This window comes from Ursus arctos, unplaced genomic scaffold, assembly GCF_023065955.2.
Source record: "Ursus arctos isolate Adak ecotype North America unplaced genomic scaffold, UrsArc2.0 scaffold_2, whole genome shotgun sequence".
In the NCBI taxonomy this organism is placed as follows: Eukaryota; Metazoa; Chordata; class Mammalia; order Carnivora; family Ursidae; genus Ursus; species Ursus arctos.
In genome coordinates this window covers 69310332-69330401 of record NW_026622874.1, presented here as the reverse complement: position 1 = coordinate 69330401, position 20070 = coordinate 69310332, and the positions used below count along the sequence as shown (strand labels likewise).

At 50.4% G+C, this 20070-nt stretch overlaps 1 protein-coding gene across 1 annotated transcript in view; it reads right to left on the bottom strand.

Moving 5' to 3' along the window:
• Nucleotides 1–19613, bottom strand: part of CUNH16orf96 (chromosome unknown C16orf96 homolog) — a 35256-nt gene extending 15643 nt beyond the window's left edge. Inside the window, exons 1-10 of the mRNA XM_026520490.4 lie at nucleotides 19072–19613; nucleotides 11278–11382; nucleotides 9749–9829; nucleotides 9496–9586; nucleotides 9052–9375; nucleotides 8098–8838; nucleotides 5886–5971; nucleotides 5463–5573; nucleotides 1312–1386; nucleotides 308–472 (exon numbers count right to left, since the gene is read on the bottom strand). Coding sequence (XP_026376275.2) covers nucleotides 308–472; nucleotides 1312–1386; nucleotides 5463–5573; nucleotides 5886–5971; nucleotides 8098–8838; nucleotides 9052–9375; nucleotides 9496–9586; nucleotides 9749–9829; nucleotides 11278–11382; nucleotides 19072–19491 — 2199 coding nt within the window. The 5' untranslated portion in view covers nucleotides 19492–19613. The remainder of the gene's footprint in view (nucleotides 1–307; nucleotides 473–1311; nucleotides 1387–5462; nucleotides 5574–5885; nucleotides 5972–8097; nucleotides 8839–9051; nucleotides 9376–9495; nucleotides 9587–9748; nucleotides 9830–11277; nucleotides 11383–19071) is intronic.
• Nucleotides 19614–20070: the final 457 nt, after the last annotated feature.

Sequence of the window (20070 nt, the reverse complement as noted above, 5' to 3'; positions counted from 1 at the left end):
TCTCCTGGGTCACTCGTTCTGGGGAAGTCAGCTGCTGTGTTGTGATGCCGCTCAAGGAGACTTGAGGAGAAGTTTGAGTGGCAAGGAAAGGAGGCGTCTTGCTGATGGCCATGGGAGGGTGCCATCTTGGAAATGGCACTTCAGAGGACTGGAGCCCCGGATATCATCTTGACTGCAGACTCATGGGAGACTGAGTCCCTCAGCTAAGCTGTTCCCTAATTCCTGACCCTCAGCAACTCTGAGCCTTTGTCCTTACAAGGTGTCACCTTTCGGGGTTACTTGGTGTTGGCTGCCATGGGGTACTTACCTTGGTGCTCAGGTCCTTGCTCAGCTGCTCCAGAGCCTTCTTCCAGTCATCCTCATGGGTCACGACCCTGAAGAGCATGCCCTGAATCATCTCGTTCAGCTCTGTTGCCACCGTCTCCAGGTCGGCCCGGCTTGCCTTGCCTGCCAGTGTGCTCCTATCGGCTTTCTAGAGACACAGGGGACTCAGGGAGCCAGGGCTGCTGGGATGGGAGCGGGAGGAAGCTGGGGGATCAGACCACTCTGGTCTGAGTTTTTTACTCTGGGACCCTGAACGCCCGGCCTTGGCTTAAATTCCGTGTTGGGGTCTAACTGACTCAAACCCAAATGTCAGGTCTAAGCCTTGGATGGAGAAGCTGGTGCATGCTTTTTAAGTTCACATAATAAATTGTCATTAATCCTGGGGCGCCTGGGTGGCACAGCGGTTAAGCGTCTGCCTTCGGCTCAGGGCGTGATCCCGGCATTATGGGATCGAGCCCCACATCAGGCTCCTCTGCTATGAGCCTGCTTCTTCCTCTCCCACTCCCCTTGCTTGTGTTCCCTCTCTCGCTGGCTGTCTCTATCTCTGTTAAATAAATAAATAAAATCTTAAAAAAAAAAATTGTCATTAATCCTGAGTCACTGAAAATAGGAGCTGATAGGACAACTTTGGGGAAGCTTCTGTATGAGAAAGATGGAAGGAAACTGTGGGAGGGTCTCTGCCTGGTTTTGTCTTGGATGGATGACTCCATTCCCCTGGGTGGGTGAGCTGGGCTCAGGATGCACAGGCAGAAGGGGAGAAGAAACTAGGTTCACTCATTTCTTTCTTTTTTTAAAGATTTTATTTCTTTCAGAGAGAGAGAGCATGCACAAGTGCAAGCATGAGCTCAAGCATGGTGGGGGGAGGGGCAGAGGGAGAAGCAGACAGTGGGGAGCCTGACGCGGGGCTCGACCCTAGGACCCTGGGATCATGACCTGAGCCAAAGGCAGACAATTAACCGACTGAGCCACCCCGGCACCCCCACTCACCTCTTTCAATTCCTGCTCCATTGCACTTTTGTCCACCTTGTACATTTCGAGGTTTTTAATTTGAGCATGGATGATCTAAAAAGAGAAGCAAAGGGCATGTTCCCAACCCTGGAAGCCTTGGGAATAACATCTTCGTGCCATGTCCACCCTTGCCTAGGAAGGGACAATGGGGCCAGGTGGCTAGCAGGTGGGGTGGGCATATCAGAAGGCATGGACACCAGGTGCCCAGATCAGAAGGGAAGGCACGTGAGCCTTGGGACAAGGGGTCGCCTAGGAGGTGCCATCATAGGGACTTGGCTGCACAGGGAGGCAGACTCGAGGAAGGAAAACGCAAACCAATGCTAACACTTTTGTTCCCTGGAAGTTTAAGGCAAGTTTAGCTCTTATCTGTAATGGGGTCCTGGTGAGAACTGAAGTCCATTTATCAACAAAGCACCTATATGCCACACCTGCTGTGCCCCAGTGTCAGGGGAAAACTCTTATATCCCATCTCCTCGCTCCATGAAGAACCAGCTCCATCCATTCACTTTTCCCGCTCTCCACTTACTGGACCCTCGCTGTGACAGCAGCAGCGGCTCACCTGCTTGGGAAGAGCCTCAGAGCCTCACAGCTCCTGAGCCATGTCCCCAGAGGGGGTGGGGTCACGTTTCCTCCAAAGCTGGAAACAGGCTTCTGATTCTCCCTTCATACTTGGCTTTCCTCTCACCCTTAGCAACAGAGTTCCCAAACTTTTAGCTGTCTCCTGGCAGCCCAGAATCATGAATTCATTTTACACCCTCCTTTATAGCTCAGTATGACCACTGGGGTATAAAGGGAAGTGGGTAGGAATTAGGTATGAAAAATAAGAACTATATAACGAAGTATGTCCTCTTCGCTGCTGGCTTGAATGCCGAGTTAATGACTGGAGCACCAGCAGCCATCCTGTACCTTGAGGTGAGCTTGGGAATGGAAGTCATACACCATGGAGTTCTATACCAGTTCTGGACCAACCATGTCTGAGTTTCTTGAATGTGAACAGGAAATACACTTATACCTGGTTTAAGTCAGTTACTGGGGTGGGGGAAGGTTATGTTATCTGAAACCGAACCTAATTCTAATAAATGCCAATTTCCATCACACACACTTTGCCTAAAGATGGGTCCCAAGGTCTAGAACGGGAAGTGGGGGTATGGAAGGAAGTCTCTGTTTTGGCCCCAAGTCAGGTTGCTTCCTCCAACCCCACATCAGCAGGGAGCCCTGAACTTTTGGAGTCATCAGGCCCAACATTAATTATTAGATTTCCACTTGGCTCTTTCTAGTTAAAATCTAGAAATAAAGAGAAGTAATTAGGCTGGGATCTTCCAACTTCTGCTAGGGTCACCTGTGTACTGGGTTGATTAACATCTTCCCCAAAATTCATGCCTTCCCAGAACCTGTGAACATGGCCTTATTTGGAAATAGGGTCTTTGCAGATGTATTAGTTAAGATGAGGTCATACTGGAATCCATTGACCGGTGTCCTTATAAGGAGGCGACATGAAGACAGACATGCAGAGGGAAGAGGGAAGCAGAGATTGGAGGGATGTGACCATAAGCCAAGGAATGCCTGGAACCACGAGAAACTGGAAGAGGCAAGAATCCTCCCCTGGAAACTTTCGTCAGAGCAAGGCCCTGCCAACACTGATTTCAGGCACTTAGCCTCCAGAACTGTGAGGGAACAAGTACCTAGTGTTTTAAGGAACCCCGTTTGTGATAATTTCTTATGGTGGCCACAGGAAACAAACACACCCAGTCAGTGGCAGAATCGGGATTCAAACCCAGGACTATCTAACCCACAGCCAGTGCTCTGAACCCCAACACGAGGCCACCTCCCAGCCGGGTGAGCGGGGCTGGCTTCTGTTTCCTGCTCTTTCATGGGGCACTAATCCCACGCCTCTCCCACAGTGTGGAGAGACAAGAAGTGGCATCTTCTGGCTCATTCTGGCAGAGTCAGCACTCAGTACCCACTGGCCACCTTATCCGTGTCCTCCTGCACCAAGCCCGAACTCTGATTATCACTGTTTGTTCCAGGAATGGTTTTGGAACGCAGCTTATCCACTTGCAAACGGCAAATCGTGTTTTCCATAAGGTCTAAGAAACTCCATAAGAACTCTAAGAAAGAGGGGTGCCTGGGTGGCACAGCAGTTAAGCGTCTGCCTTCAGCTCAGGGCATGATCCCGGCGTTATGGGATCGAGCCCCACATCAGGCTCCTCCACTGGGAGCCTGCTTCTTCCTCTCCCACTCCCCCTGCTTGTGTTCCCTCTCTCGCTGGCTGTCTCTATCTCTGTCGAATAAATAAATAAATAAAATCTTAAAAAAAACACAAAACCTCTAAGAAAGAGCTGTGCCCTCACTTATTTTCTTGCTGGGTTCTCGGTGGGAAACTCTGAGAGAGAAGCACAAGGGGACGGAAACATTTCCATCTTGACTGGATGGTGGTGGCGTGTCTACACAAACAGGTGGATGTGGACCTAGCTCTTAGGCTTAAGACTTGGGCTGTTCACGGTGTATAAATTACACTCCAGTTAAAAATAAACAAATACACCACTTGCCCCTCCCCCCCAAGGAAGGGCCTGGATGGTGTCCATCTTGCTGACTGCGGCATTGCCAGCTGCTAGCCGTGTGCCTGGTGCAAAGTGGACGCTGGGAGCACGGGCTGAAGGACTCAGGGAATGAACAAGAGGATTTCTTGTGTCACCTGCTGTGCTCCTGATGTTTCTCGCAGACATCCAGGGAAAGCAGCAGCCGCTGCTGAGTTTCTTCACAGCTCAAGATGTGCGAGAGGACCATGGCAGACTGGTCTGCCCTCCCTCGTCTCTCCGGGACGGGCTGCACAGGGCTGCTGATTTCCTATGGCCTGTGTTCATTCAGGAAATACTTAACAAAGCATGTGTTGTATACGGAACCCTGCTCCAGGTCCTTCCAGGGTTAACTTTATAAGCAGCGGATCCCCATTGGCACATGGGCGGGAAGCACAAGGGCTGACTTGTTCCATTTGGCACTGTTCGGTCAGGCCTTGTCCTCTGCTGTTTCCCTCAACAAGCGACAGCTACTTGGAGGCAGACAGCGAGCAACTCTGTCCCCCGGCACAGGGCAGGGCAGAGCTCTGGGGACACATGACATGTGTCCGGGGTGCTGGCTCCAGTCTCCGTTGGGGAAAGCACCCGTAGGTCCGCAGGGCACGGCAGCCCAGCTCCTCTGCAGGGCGGTGACAGTGAGGGCCCGGAGCTGGCCGGAGACAAGGTAGTTCCCCATCTCGGCATTCACGAAGGTCTGAGCTGGTAAGCCTGCGGCCCCTCTGCTCACACACAGCCCCCTCGCTCAGGCTAGGAACTGGTTCTCCTTTCAGGAGTTCTTTCCGCACCAAGTCGCCCTGCATGTGTCCTAGCCTGATTCCTCTGTATGACAGTCTTGGGAAGGGGAGGTAGGCCTTCCCCTTGTGCCTCCTACATCCTAATGCATCCCACCAATAGCCCCCTGACTTGGAATCGGAAGCCCCCATGGAAACCATCTCCAGGGGTTCTGTGTGGGGTTTTGTGTCGTACTCTGAAGGTCAGGGACATCTGTTAGACGAGGCACACACTGCACTGGTCCATCAGGCCAGGGTCATCGGGCCAGCGGAGTCAGACACTCCAGGCCCACGGGAGAGTGTGTCGGGCCAAGTGAGCCCCAGCTAGGAGCTCTGTGTCTGTCTACACAATCGTGGTGTCAGCAAATCTGCCGTTCCGGAGAGACACCCCCTGTTGCCCCCCGCCCCAGTGCTGAGAACCCACAAATGAGCTGGGTTAGGGGAAACGTTAGGGACCTAATAGTTGATGCAAGAAATCCTCTTACTCATTCACTGATTCCTTCAGCACACTGTGAGCATTGGCTGTGCGCCAGGCACCCTTCTGGGGGCGGGTGACCCAGTGGTCTGTAACAGAGACATGGCTCAGGCCCTCTTGTTCGTGCATTTGGGGGTGGAGGTGGGGGTGGTGGGATTTGTTTCCACTGAAGTGTAATTCACACAGAGTAAAATGCCCCAGTACGGTGTCCCTGGTTTCCCTGCCTTTGGTGGAGCTAAGAAACCTTTGTGGGGGGTCCGAATGTCCAAGTGAGGAGTCCTACCTGCAGCGGCCCCCCAAACCCCAGACCTTTAAGTCATCCAGGCGAATCTGGAGCTTCTCCACTGCCCTGTCCAGCACGACGTGGTGATTCTTTATCTTCTCTATTTGGTGGCCCCAAATTCTCTGGAGTTCCTCTTCCTAGAAGGGGGAGACATGGACACAAAGGCCTCTGCTTCTAAGGTCACCATGGCCGGGGAGGGGCCTGAACAGTGTACCAGGCCAGCACGTCTCCAACCTGACACCTCAGTGGTCCCGTAAGACCCCCGCCACAGGAACGACACAAGCATGACCCACTGGGACCCCTGCGCCCGCAGGGTCAGCCTCCTTGGCCCCACTCACTCCCCCAGGCTGCCTTTCAGCTACGGGACAAATGCTGTCCTGGGTTGGGGGCTCTGCCATCAGCCCGCCTCAAGCGCCGTCCCGGAAGCCCTTTCTGCCTGGGGCACTCACCTTCATCCTGGATTTCTGGAGGCTCCCGATCTTTTCCTGCAGTATGTCCACTGTCGTCCCAAGCTTGGAAGAGGCCCCCATATTAGCTGAAAGCAAAGGAAGGGGTGGCTGTCGGGGGCAGGGATGGGGAAAGAGGTTTCTTCTAGAGCTCCACCTGCTTCTGAAAGGAGTCATCAGAGGTTGCGCCGTCCAAAGGAAGAGACTGTGAGCCTGGGGGCCTCTGCAGTCATCTGAAGTTCCCTAGTAGCCTCTTTTTTTTTTAAATTTATTTATTTGACAGAGACAGCCAGCGAGAGAGGGAACACAAGCAGGTGGAGTGGGAGAGGAAGAAGCAGGCTCCTACTGGAGAAGCCTGATGCAGGGCTTGATCCCAGAACACCAGGATCACGCCCTGAGCTGAAGGCAGACGCTTAACAACTGCGCCCCCCCGGCGCCCCCCCAGTAGCCACATTCTTTTAAAAATAATTTTAAAAAGGAGGGGCACCTGGGTTCCCTCTGTCAGTTAAGCATCTGGCTGTTGATTTGGGCTTAGGTCAGATCTCAGGGTCGTGAGATTAACCCCCGTGTCAGTGCCATGCTCAGTGAGGAGTCTGCTGGAGATTCTCTCTCTCCCTCTCCCTCTGCTCCTACCCCCACTTGTGCTCTCTCTCTCTAAAATAAATCTTTAAAAAAATTTTTTAAAGGAGCAGGTAAAATTAATTTTGATATTTTATTTAACCCAATATATGCAACATAGTGCCATTTCAATATGTGATAAAAAGTGAGATATTTTATGTTCTTGTTTTCATACGAAGATTTTCATATCTGATGTGCACGTCACACGGAAGAGCGTATGTGTGCTGGACCTTGCCTCATGTCACGTGCCCGACAGTCACGCGTGCCTCCTGGTTACCATATCAGACAGCACAGGCCTAGGGAGGCCTCTCTGGAATTTACTCCCCTCTCAGCAAAAGCCCTGAGCTGGGGCACCTCGCTGGTTCAGTTGGTAGAGCTTATGACTCTTGGTCTTGGGGTGGTAAGTTAGAGCCCTGTGTTGGGAATAGCGAGGACTCCAAAAAAAAAAAAAAAAAAAAAAGTCCTGAGAAAAACTACAAAGCACCTTATTTATGAGAGTATATGAAGTGCACTATCTCACCACAAGATAGAAAGGGGGATTTAACAAAGGGCGGGGGTTAAAAAACAAACAAACAGTACCCTATATCGAGTTCCAGACAAGAGGTTAAAACGTCACGTACAGGACACACCTAGAAGGCACGAGAATCCAAGCCAAGACGCACTCACAAACTATCCTGAGTCTTCTTAACAAAAATGACGGCTGGTCAGAAGTAGAATTTGGGCTATTACGGCTTTACCTTTTCAATTTCAATCTGTTACTGTCGTAGTCTCGGCTGCACACCAGTATTCGCGGATAGCAGCCTACTTTATCCAGCTGGCGGAAGTTCCACGTCTTTTTTTCAAGATTTGTAGAACAGCATTGCCAATTAGGGGTAACGCCATGTACAGATTGGACTTAACTCAACTACTGTGCTTGGCAGGGAGCAAAAAAAAAGGAAGATAATGATTCAAACAGGGTAGGGCAATGGGCCTCGTAGTGGGTCCCCTGGGCCGGCAGCACCAGAAATGAGTGAGAAATGCAGATTCTTGGGCTCTGCCCAGACCAACCAAGTCAGAAACTCCAGGGGTGGAGCACAAGATTGAAAACTACTAGACTAGGCTATCCTGCCCTCCAGTCCCCTCAGCGAGCGTTTTACCCATGGTGGGCTTAACATGGAAGCACACATCTACTGTTTCCGCTGCCACCCAGAAAGCTTCTGTGGTCTTTGAGGATACATAAGTTTTCCTGGCAGTAGCTCCTGACCCCACACAGACCACTTCATGTGGGGTCTGTTCACTGGGTATTCTGGCAGATCCAGACTTATCAGAATGTTGTGCAGTAGGACTGTGTTGTACGGGAAAGGGAGTTTTCCAGAGTCACTGTGACATGTGATTCTCCTTCTTTGGTGCCAACGTGAGCCCCTAACCACCCCTCTCCCCTATGAGAAGACCTCACGGCACATTCGCTGTGAAGGAATAGACTAGTGAGAGGTGAACGCTGAAGCCAAAGGAACGAACGGCTAACCGTTAACAGCTTTTGTTGGGGGAGCTAGACGAAGGAGACGAGGGACTCCTGGAGGGCCGCAGGGGGGTCAGGCCTGAACCGGGCCGGGCCTACCTAGGTAATTCAAGCGCTGTTGAAGGGTGGATGACAGCTGGGCAAACTCTTCCTTCAGGGAGTGGTGTCGAATGGGCATCTGGGCCATGTGTCCCATGGAGTACCTGACGGCCATCTTCTTGTCTTCGGGGGTCACAGCCTTTTGGGCGGCCAGCATGACCTGGGACAGGGTCTTTTCAGGAGGGAGGCTGGCAGCACCGTACAGAGGAGGGAGGTCCTCTTCCAACACGTTCAAGTCCTCCACCTCTGCGTCCTCGGTGAAAGCTGAGGCCCCGTGGGAGGAGCCCGCACCCATGATGTCTGCAAAGGCCCCTAAGGGCCCAGATGCAGCCATGGCCGTTGCTATGGTAGCCAGCTTGGTGGCAGGGGCGTCCCTGACAGCCTTGGCGACAACCTCGGCTCTTCGGGCTGCTGAGGTGGCGGCGGCTGCGTAGGAGGCCGCGGCGGCGGCCGCGATAGCCGCTGTGGCCTTTAGGCGCTGAAGGACAGTCCGGGGAGCCTTAGCGGGTGCTTCTTTGGGGGCCACGGGTGCGTCTCTGGGGGCCGCAGTCCCGGGGGCACTGTCCTGAGGAACTGGCGTGTCCTGGTACTCATATTCTTCCTCAGTTTCTGAGACAGCTGGGAGCGGGTGCACCTCTGCTTGGCCAGACTGTGACTGCAGCAGGCGGGGCCACGCTGAGCCAAACTCCCTGGCCGGCAGTGGGGCTCCGAAGTCCTGGGACTGTGCAGGCTGCCAGAAGCCTGAGCCCCAGAAGGGCCAAGTGCTAGCCCTGGACAAGCCTCTGGGAGGAGGCCAGCGTTCTCGCGGCGTAGGCTGAAGCCCTGGGGCAGTCCCAAGCTCGGGGACAGGCCAAAGTCCAGGGCCAGCCCCAGGTCCAAGGGCAGGCCAAGGGCCAGGGCCAGGCCCAGGTATGAATGGAGGCCAAGGTGGTAGTGTGAACCCAGGGGGCAGACCGGGCCCCAGCACAGGCCCTGGAGGAGGCATGGCCTCGGGCTGTGGCCCTGGTGTGGGCGCAGACCCGGACTCAAGTCCCGGAGGCTGTCCTGGCCCCTGGGCCCCGGAGAGTAGAACATCTTGGGCAGATTCCTCCTCCTGTAGCTGCCCCGGGGTGTTGTAATGCCAAATAGTCTCCAGTAACCTGGGGCTCTGGATGGCCTCTGAGATCTGGACATGACCAACAGCTTCGAGGTGCTCGGCGGTCTGGGGACGATGAGTCTCCGGCAGCTGCTCCACCAACTGCCATAGCTCCGAGTCCTCAAACTGTGTTGGACCAGCAACTTCTGCAGAAGTTCCCTGCGGAAAAGGGGGGGAGGCTGGCCAGGGCTGCTCCAGGCCAGCTCTGCAGCCACCCTCCCTTCCCCGACCCCCCGCTGCTTCCCCTCCTCTTCCTCCTTCACTCACGGGGGTGAACATGGCCTCGTGGAGGCTGCTCCAGAGTACCACGTCCTCAGCTTTGGGGATGGTGAGGATTTTGCTCTGGAGAGAAACCTGGGGGGCAGGAGAGGAGGTTGAGAGTGAGGGGTAACGCCCTCAGTGGCTCCTTTGTCCACACTTGCCTTTCCAGATGGTGTTCTCTTCCTTACTCTTCCCTGTCCCCAGGGCCCTGGGCCTGGAGGTCAGGGGACTGGGAAGGGAAGCAGAGGCTCTCACCACTTCCCGCTGCAGCGCACTCATCTTCCTGTTCTGTCCTTTCAGATCTTCAAACAAAGTATCCATTCTTTCTGGCTGCATCTGTCAAAAAAGCCAAGTCCGTGGGCCAGGAGTGCAGATTCTGGTCCTAGCCCTGCTTCCCCCACAGCTCAAAGACAAGGACTCAGCTCTAGGTGACAGAGTCAGAGAAGGAAGAAGAGACCCCAAAGCAAGTGTTTCCCAGTGAGTGGGAAAGGAGTGGAAGAGGGTTTCCTGGGAAAATAATTTTGGAAAATGTTGGGCTTAAAAAGTATTCGATGGGGGGCGCCTGGGTGGCACAGTGGTTAAGCGTCTGCCTTCGGCTCAGGGCGTGATCCCGGAGTTCTGGGATCGAGCCCCACGTCAGGCTCTTCCTCTATGAGCCTGCTTCTTCCTCTCCCACTCCCCCTGCTTGTGTTCCCTCTCTCGCTGGCTGTCTCTCTCTCTGTCGAATAAATAAATAAAATCTTTAAAAAAAAAAAAAAAGTATTCAATGGGCTTCTACACTGCAGGACTTCTCAGAGCCTTTAGTGGGCAAAAAAAAAAAAAAAAAAAAAAAAGCACATTAAGAATCTCCAAGAGGTAGGCTGAGGAGGCATTTCTTTCTTTCCTTTTTTTTTTTTTTTTTTTTTGACATTTTTTAATCCAACTGATTTGTTGAAAGAATCTTTTTAGTGTTTTGGTCTGTTTGTTTGTTTTTCTTTTTAGTGTTTTGTGATGCCCTTTCTCCTCAGATGGGAGCTACCCAGACTGAGTTCTCACAGCTGCCATGACAATCAAATGTATACATTGACCTGTGAATTGGGGATAATACACTAAACCATGCTCTCTGGGGGCAAGTTGTAAAACTTCAGCCACAATACCAGCCTGCTGGTGTGGAGACCTGGGCTCTGAGCGCAGCTCTGACCCACCAGCTGTGACCTCTCACTTCAGGGATTCTGTGTCCTTCCACATCATGGTAAGGAGTGAGTATGTACCTGGGTTGATGTCCTTGTGGACTCCAAAGGGAGGTAGACTGTATGCCTGTGCTAAGTTTGTTCCACTTTTCAGTGTGGACAGAGCTTTACAGAATAGGAAAAGCTGTTCTCTTTCTGCTATGTTGGTGGAATGCAAGCCTGGAGTCTTAGTGGGCACCTGCCTGAGAATGAAGCCAACCCACAGAAAAACATCACTGACAGAGTGATGTTGATGCGGTGTGAGCACCTAGATCTGGCTGTACCTGAAGGCAACTGTGGACTTTTTAGTAAATGAGATGCTAAATTCTCTTCTTTTGCCTAAGCCAGGATGAACTAGGTTTTCTATCATCTACAAATGATGTCCTAACACAAAGGATGGAAGCCATGGAGAGTTTAGTGGGATGGGCCAAGTGGCTGGGCCATGTCAAACCCCTTCTCCTGCCGTCATAACTGTGTTCTTTGACTAAGAACAGGCTCCCTAGATATACCCTGTCACCCCAACCACCTGAGGTCCAAGCAGCATGGCCAGCATAGAGGATGCTGGAGAGGGTCTACCTTGTCTACTATGTTCTTCAGTCTGTCCACATCCTTCCTGAGAGTTTCAGTGGTGACCTTGAGTGCATAAATGTCAGTAAGCAAATCCTGCAGAGTCTTCATGGACTAAAGAGGAAGAAGAAGGGAACAAGTGAAGTTGGGTGTGGCTCAGCTCCACCACTGACTGGGATGGTAATTGCATCTTCCCAGGTTTTAGATTTCATAATCATAAAATGAATATAAAAAATGTAATGATGAGGGACGCCTGGGTGGCTCACTCAGTTAAGCATCTGCTTTTGGCTTGGGTCATGATCCCAGGATCGAGTCCCTCATTGGGCTCCTCGCTCAGCGGGGAGCCTGCTTCTCCCTCTGCCTGCTGTTCCCTCTGCTTGTGCACTCTCTCTCTCTCTCTCTCTCAAATAAATAAGTAAATTTATTTTAAAAATGTGATGATAAAAAAAAAAAGGGATGATGTATATGAAGGGCCCAGTGCATAGTTAGGCATTCAGCTAACAAAAGCAACAAACAGCAAAATGGCAAAAGTCCTTCTTATCAGTAATTACATTAATGTAAATGGATTAAACTTTCAGTTAAAAGGCAGACATTGGCAAAATGGATAAGAAAACATGATCCAACCTCATGCTGTCTACAAGAGACACAATGTATAGTCAAAGATACAAACAGGTCAAAACCAAAAAGACAGTAAAAGATATACCATGCAAGCAGTAATCAAAAGGGAACTGGAGGGGCACCTGGGTGGCTCAGTGGGTTAAGCATCTGCTTTTGGCTCAGGTTATGATCCCAGGATCCTGGGATCGCACCGCATCAGGTTCCTTGCTCAGCAAGGAGTCTGCTTATCTCTCTCCTATTGCCCCTCCCCCTGCTCATGCTCTCTCTCATTTACACAACACTCTCTCTCAAATAAATAAAAATCTTTAAAAAAAACTCGTGAACTGGAATGGCTATACCACTAATATTAAATAAAATAGACTCTAAGACAAAATTTGTTGCTAGAGACCCAGGGGGACATTTATAATGATAAGATGGTCCATCCATCAGGAAAATATAATAATTATAAACATACATGCACCTAAAACATAGCCCCAAAAATATATGAAACAAAAATGGACATAACTGAAAGAAGAAATAGGCAATTCAACAAGAATAGTCAGAGACTTCAATACCCCATTTTCAATAATGAATAAAACAACTAGATAGAAGATCAGCAAGGACATAGATTTGCACAACATTTTTTTAAAATATTTTATTTATATATTTATTTGAGAGACATAAAGTGAGAGAGAGGGGCACCTGGGTGGCTCAGTCACTTAAGCGTCTGCCTTCAGCCCAGGTGGTGATCCCAGGACACCTCTCTCTCTCTCTGTGTGTGTCAAATAAATAAATAAAATCTTTAAAAAAAACCAAGAAACCGAAAGCAAGAGAGAGAACACGGGCAGGGGAAGGGGCAGAGGGGGAGGCAGAAGCAGACTCCCTGCTGATTAGGGAGTCCGATGCAGGGCCCAATCTCAGGACCCCAAGATCATGACCTGGGCCAAAGTCAGACACTTAACCAGCTGAGCCACCCAGGCGCCCCTAGATTTGCACAACATTATAAACCAATTAGACATAACAGACATCTACAGAACACTCCATTCAACAATGGCAGAATATACATTCTTCTCAAGCGCATACAGAACATTCTATAGGACAGACCTTATGCTAGTCTATAAAACAAGTCTCAATACATTTTAAAAGGACTGAAATCATTCAAAAAGTGTACTCAGACCACGATGGATTTAAATAAAAAATCAACAACAGAGGAAACTATTGGAAATTCACAAATAAATGGAAATAAACAACTCTCTCCCAAATAACCAATGGGTCAAAGAAGAGATCACCAAGGAAATTAAAAGAAAAAACACTTTGAGATGAATTAAAATGAAAACATAACACACCAGAACTTACAGGATGCAGCTAAAGCTAACTTTAAGACACCGGAAAAAAAACAGAGCAAACTAAACCCAAAACAAGTAGAAAAATGAAAGCAATAAAGAGTGAAATGAAATTAATGAAAGAGAGAACAGAAAAAGAAGAGAGGAAATCAATGAGGCTACAAGCTGGTTCTTTGAAAACGTCAACGAGGTTAGCAGATCTTTAGTGAGACTGACCAGGAAAAAAAAGGGAAGAATCAGAAATGCAGGAGGGAACATTACTATTGACCCTACAGAAATAAAAAGACTTATGAAGGAATCCTATCAACAACTGTAGGCCAACACATTAGTTAAGGTGGATGAAATGGACAAATTCCTAGAAAGACACAAACTACCAACACTGACTCAAGAAGAAATAGAAAATCTGAATAGACCCAAGACAAATGAAGACATTGAAATAGTAATAATAATAATAATAATAATAATAATAATAATAATAATACCACAAAGAGAGGCCCAGGCCCAGGTGGCTTCACCAAGGACTTCTATTAAACATTTATTTTTTAAAATTTAATTTTTAAAAAAGATTTTATTTATTTATTTGCCAGAGAGAGCGCATGAGAGCGAGCGAGAGCACAAGCAGGGGGAGCGGCAGGCAGAGGGAGAAGCAGGGAGCTTCCTGCTAAGCAGGAAGCCCCATGTGGGACTCGATCCCGGGACCCTGGGATCATGACCTGAGCCAAAGGCAGACGCTTAACTGACTGAGCCACCCAGGCATCCCTAACATTTTATTTTTAAGTAATCTTTACATCCAACATGGGGCTCAAACTTACAACCCCAAGATCAAGAGTCACCTGTTCTCCCAACTGAGCCAGCCAGGTGCCCCTTCTATCATAAATTTAAAGGAGAATTAATACTAATTCTTCACAGACTTTTCAAAAAAATAGCAGAATTCCAAACTTATTCCATGAGGCCAATATCACCCTGATACCAAAATGAGACAAAGACATCATAAGAAAACTAGAATATAGATGCAAAAATCCTCAAAATACTAGAAAACTGAATCCAGTAACAAATAAGACAAACAACCCAATTAAAATGGGCGAATATCTGAATAGGCATTCCTCCAAAGATAATATTCAAACAGCCAATAACCACATGAGAAGATGCTCAACATTAGTCATCAGGGAAACACAAATCAAAACCACAATGAGATACCACTTCATACCCACAAGGACGGTTAGAATCAAAAGTCAGATAATAATGAGGAGGCGGAAAAATTGGAACCTTCCAGACACCGCTGGTGGGAACGAAAAATGGTGTGGCCATTTTAGGAAACGGTGTGGCAGTTCTTCCTAAGACTGAACACAGAATTACCAAATGACCCAGCAAGTCTACTCCTAGGTATATATCCAGAAGAAATGAAAACATCGGTCCACAAACTTGTATCGGAGTATTTATAGCAGTATTCGTAATAGCCAGAAGTGGGAACGACCCTAGTGTCAATCAAAGGGCAGATGATAAGCAAAACATGATATATTCATAATATGGATTATTATTCAGCCATAAAAAGGAATGAAGTACTGATTCCAGAAAGATGAACCTCAGAAATGTGATGCTAAGTAAAATAATCCAAACAGGGGTGCCTGGGTGGCTCAGTGGGTTGAGCATCGCCTTCAGCTCAGGTCATGATCCCAGGGTCCTGGGATTGAGTCCCGCATCGGGCTCCTTGCTCAGTGGGGAGTTTGCTTCTCCCTCTGCCTGCCACTCCCCCTGCTATGCTGTGCTCTCTTTCTCTCTCTCGCTCTCTCCCCCTTTCTGACAAATAAATAATTTTTTTAAAAAAATTTACAAATCACACACATGGCATCACAGATCCACAATATGTAAATAACTCTTTTTAAAGATTTATTTATTTTAGAGAGAGAGAAAGCGTGCGTGCATGTACAAGCAAGGTGGGGGGGCAGAGGGAGAGAGAGAGTCCTCACGCAGACTCCCCGCTGAGCATGGAGCCCAACTCAGGACTCAGTCCCAGCACCATGAGATCATGACCTGAGCCAAAACCAAGAGCCGGCCACTCCACCAACTGAGCCACCCAGACGCCCCATATATAAAGAACTCTTACAACTCAACAATAGAATGACAACCCAGTGAAAACTGGGCAAATAATCTAAATAGGCATTTCTCCAAAGAAGAGATACAAATGGCTGCTAGGCACAAGAAAAGATGCTCAACACATGTAGTCACCAGGGAAATGCAAATCAAAACCACAATAAGGTACGCTTCAGACCCACGAGGGGGCTAGAATCAGAGACAGACACTAAGAAGTGTGCGTGAGGAGTGGAGAAATTGGAGCCCTCACACGCTGTTGGTGGGAACGCAAAATGGTGCAGCTGCTTTGAAACAGGCTGGCGGTTCCTCAAACTTGAAACGCAGTGATCATACGATCCAGCAATTCCATGACGAGGTACATGCCCAGGAGAAATGAGAACATACGTCCACAGGAAAACGTGTACCCCACTGTTCACAGGGGCCACGACTCCTAACAGCCTGCGAGTGGAAACAGCCAAATGTTCACCAACGGATAAACGAAAGTAGTCTATCCATCTAGCGGAATAGCGTTTGGCGATGATAAGAATCAAGTGCTGATCATGTGACAGCATGGATAAAACTTGAAGGCGTCACGGTAAGTGCAAAAGTGGGGTTCAAGGAGGAGCAGGAAGGAGAATGATAGCTAATGGTTAAGGGTTTCTTGGGGCGCTGTTGAAAATGTCCTAAAATTGACTGTAATAGTCGCAGAAATCTGTGAATATACTAAAATCCCTGAACTGTACAATTAAAATTTTTTTAAGTAGGCTCCATGCCCAAGGTGGGGCTTGAACTCACAACCCTGAGATCAAGAGTTGCACACTTTCCGGACTGAGTCAGCCAGGCGCTCCTGAACCATACCCTTTAAATGGATGACTATTCTGGTATGCACACGAATATATGTATGAATATATTTCAACGAAGCTGTAAAAAAAAAATAGCATTTTTGTCTTAGAAAAAATTGGGGGAAGTTCAACAGTCTGTTCGATGGGTGTTTGGGAGTTAATTGTGTTGGGAGTGGGGGTGCCCGGGTGGCTCAGTCTTAAACATCTGCCTTTGGTTCAGGTCATGATCCTGGGCTCCTGGGATCGAGCCCCACATTGGGCTCCCTGCTCAGCGGGGAGCCTGCTTCTCCCTCTCCCTCTCTCCCCTGCTTGTGCTCTCTCTCTCTCTCAAATAAATAAATAAATAAATAAATAAATAAATAAATAAAATCCTTAAAATAAATAAATAAAACTCCGGTTCTGGGTAGGGCCTGGGAGCCATAGGCAGAACCTGGGAGCCACAGGCGGGGCCTGGGAGCCTGCAATTCTGGGAGAGCTCCGCAGGTGGGGCTGGTGCTCCAACAGGCTCGGGAAGCCCTGGGTCCGAGCCTCCCGAGGGGGCTTCTGGGACAGGTACATACTCTGAGCAAGGGAGCTCAGTTTTCCTTGCTCAGTAGTTCTCGACAGGGCGAGTGGGTCCCTAGCCGGCAATTGGCAAAGTCTGCAGACAGTGTTGGTGGTCACCACTAGGGGTCGCTCCTGGCACCTGGAGGGTGGAGGCCAGGGAAGCCGCCCACCATCCCCCAGGGCACAACACAGTCCTCACCACAGACAATTATCTGTGAGGGTGAGGGACACCGCAACCTCAGCCCGTCTAGTAAGGACTTGTTTCAGTGCCCGAGCCCCAGATCTGGTGGTGTGCTAACCATGCCTGTGGAGCGTCACAAACCTTTCTGGAGCCCCCTTGTTGCTGGCCCGTTTTCTGGGCACCATTCACCCCGTCTGGGGTGGTGCTAGGACTGGCAGGCTAGTCTTTCCCCATTTTGGGCCCTCAAACCTTGACAGGTGTTTGTAAAGAACGGCAGAGGACACTAACCCAGTCAGCCCCAGAGGAAGGGGGGTCAGGGGCAGGTGAGGTGACCTGGACATCGACATGACATTTGGTCTGCCAGCCTGACTGGCTGGTTGGTGCAGACACTTAGCTAAGCAGCTTGCACCATCCCAGAGCCAGCTACCATGGCAACCCCCTTGAAGGGGTGGGGCTGGGAGGCAGTCATTGTGGTAACCCCTGGCAACCTCAGCCAGGCCTGGAGTTGGAGGGGGACACATTCTCCAATTCTGGGTGCGCAAACAGTCCTCTGAGGGCTGCACAACCGTGTCCAAGCCTGTCCGCCAGCCCCCTTCGCGGGCGGACTGGGTCACTCTGGGTACCGTGCATTCTAGAAGCATCCACCCATCAAGGCAGGCCCAGGGTCAGGCTGCTCCAACACGGTGTCCACGTTCCCAGCCTCCAAGGCCTCCATAACCTGAACTCGCCCACCCATGCAGGCCTCTTTGGCTCTAGCGACAATTCCTGTCTTCAAGTCTGTCTTGTCTGACATGAGCCGTGTGGCCACTCTAGCTCTCTGCTGATTGCCTCCTGCAAGGAATATCTTTTTTCTATCCTTTTACTTTCAATCTATTTGTCTTTGAATCTAGAATGTGTATCTTGTAGAAGGTATAGTTAGATCATGTCTTTTTTTTCTTTTAATCGATTCTGCCACTCTCTGCTCTGTGTGTGTGTGTGTGTGTGTGTGTGTAACACGAAGAATTCAGTGGCATTCAGTACATTCGCAAGGTTGGCAACTGCCACCACTATCTAGTTTCCGAACATTTTCATCACTCTGAAGAGAAATGCCGTACCCATCAGCAGTCACTCCCACAGCCCCCACCTCCTAGCCCCTGGCAAATGCCAATCCACTTTCTATCACTACCGATATCCCTGTTCTAGATGTTTCATAGAAACAGAAGCATGCAGTATGTGGTCCTGTGTGGCTGGCTGCTTCACTGAGCACCTGATTTAACGTTGGTCCATGTTGCCTTGCCTCTCAGCCCACCTTGGCCAGACTGCACCCTCTCCCTGTCCCTCAGGGCTCCGGTGCCTGACTTCACTAAGGTCCCGGTCATCCCAGTTTCCCTGCTCAGTTCAAGTCTCTGGATAATACTAACAGTGACCGCTGATTGGATGCCCAGAATACCTCGAGCTCTGTGCTGAACACTTCCCATACATTATCTTGTTTAGTATCAATCTCGAGGTAATCCTGGGAGGAGGAAACCATGATCATCCCTCGACTGTTCCAGTGGGTAAGTGACAGCATGCTCAGCACTCCACACTCTTATGCCTTTCACCGACTCTCTTGGCCCAGGTTTGCACCAGCTCCCCATTTTCTGACACTGTGTGACCCCGAGGGGGTTAACCTCTCAGTGCTTCAATTCCTCACCTGTAAGCCGGGGATCATAACTGCACCTGTCTCACAGAGGTGCTGTGAAGATCAAAGGAGCTAACAGACCTAAGCCTCTGGCTCACCTGGAGCATGGTGAGTGCTGCTTCTAGTGGCTTCCCTGGGGAGGGAGCCAAACAGAGCCTGGAGGGTGAAGGGGACAGTGAAGAGATGAGGGAACTAGGGAATGGCGGAAATCTGGTGTTTCCAAACTCTTTTCATCACTGCAAAAGGAGACCTCATAACCACTAGGCTATCTTCTCCCCGTCCCCTCCTTCCCCCAAACCCCTGGCAACCACCAGTCTGCTTTCTGTCTCTATGGATTTGCCTGTTTCATACAAATGGAATGTGTAACCTTTTATGTCTGGCTTCTTTCCTCAACACTTGACAAAGGATGAAGGCCTGGAGCTTTGGCTCTGCCTGACTCCAAAGCCCCACTCCTGCCCCAGTGTTTGGGGACAGCCCATCACAAGGGGCATAAGGGAATAGGGGGTTAGATGCCCGGGAGGAGAGCAAGGAGGGCAGGAAGCTTCTGGAGGCCAGGTGGTTTACCTTTGCAGTGGCCTCTTCATTGCCCTCCACCATCTTCCGGAGCTTTATCAGGTGCCAGAGGTCCTGGGCAGGTTGGCCCTTGCCCTGGCTGCCCTCCAGCAACTGGGAAGTGGAGGGCAGGTCCTGCAGCACCGCCAGCTGGCTCTCCATCTTGTCGATGCGGCTCACCACATGGTCAAAGACATTGCTGAGCCTCTTCATGGGGCTGAGGACGGGCTGGGCGTCTGCTTCCCGGGGCATGAACACTACTGGTGAGGTTTGGAGAAAGTCCTCATCTCCCGAGAGGACCTTCTTGAGCTCGGCCATGTGGATGTGCTCCAGGATGCCCTGAAGCAGGAGGTGCAGGGCCTTGAAGTTCACCACCCCGCACTGTGGGATGGCGATGTTGACCAGCTCGGAGAAGGTGAGCGAGAAGCTCATCCTGCAGGGAGGCTCTGCAGGGCTGGGCGGCTGGGCGTCTTTGGGGACAAGGGGTGGCTTTCAGGGAACCCACGAGCTGTGCGGACAGGTCCTCAGAGGCCCCGGGAGGCTGTAGGTCATGGCGGTCAGAGAGAAAATGGCCTCTGTCCAGCGGAGCTCAGATGAGAGCCTCTGGTTGCTAGGACACCAAAGAACATGGGCGAGCCGGCGTGCTTCTGAGAGCCCGGAGTGGGGCAGGGTGGGTGCGCAATTAGAAGCTGCTGGCTGTTCGAACAAACGGACGGTCAGCCTTTCGGTTCAAGCCCTTCAGTTACGGAAGACCGATGACCCCTTCCAAGAAGCACGCAGTGAAGGTGATGGGGAGGCAGCAAGCTCCTCGGAAGCCTCTAGAATTGGGACAGGAGAGAGTTCTCGGAGTTAGGAGAGCCTGGGTTTTGAGAAAAGAGGATGTAGAGAAAAGAGTCTGAAGAGCGAAGCTGGTCTCAGACCCGCGGCAAAAGCCCCACGGGTGTTCGGGTTTGTGGTGGGGGTGGGGGTAAAAAGAGGAAGAGGCAGCTGGCTTCCCACAGGTCTGAACGG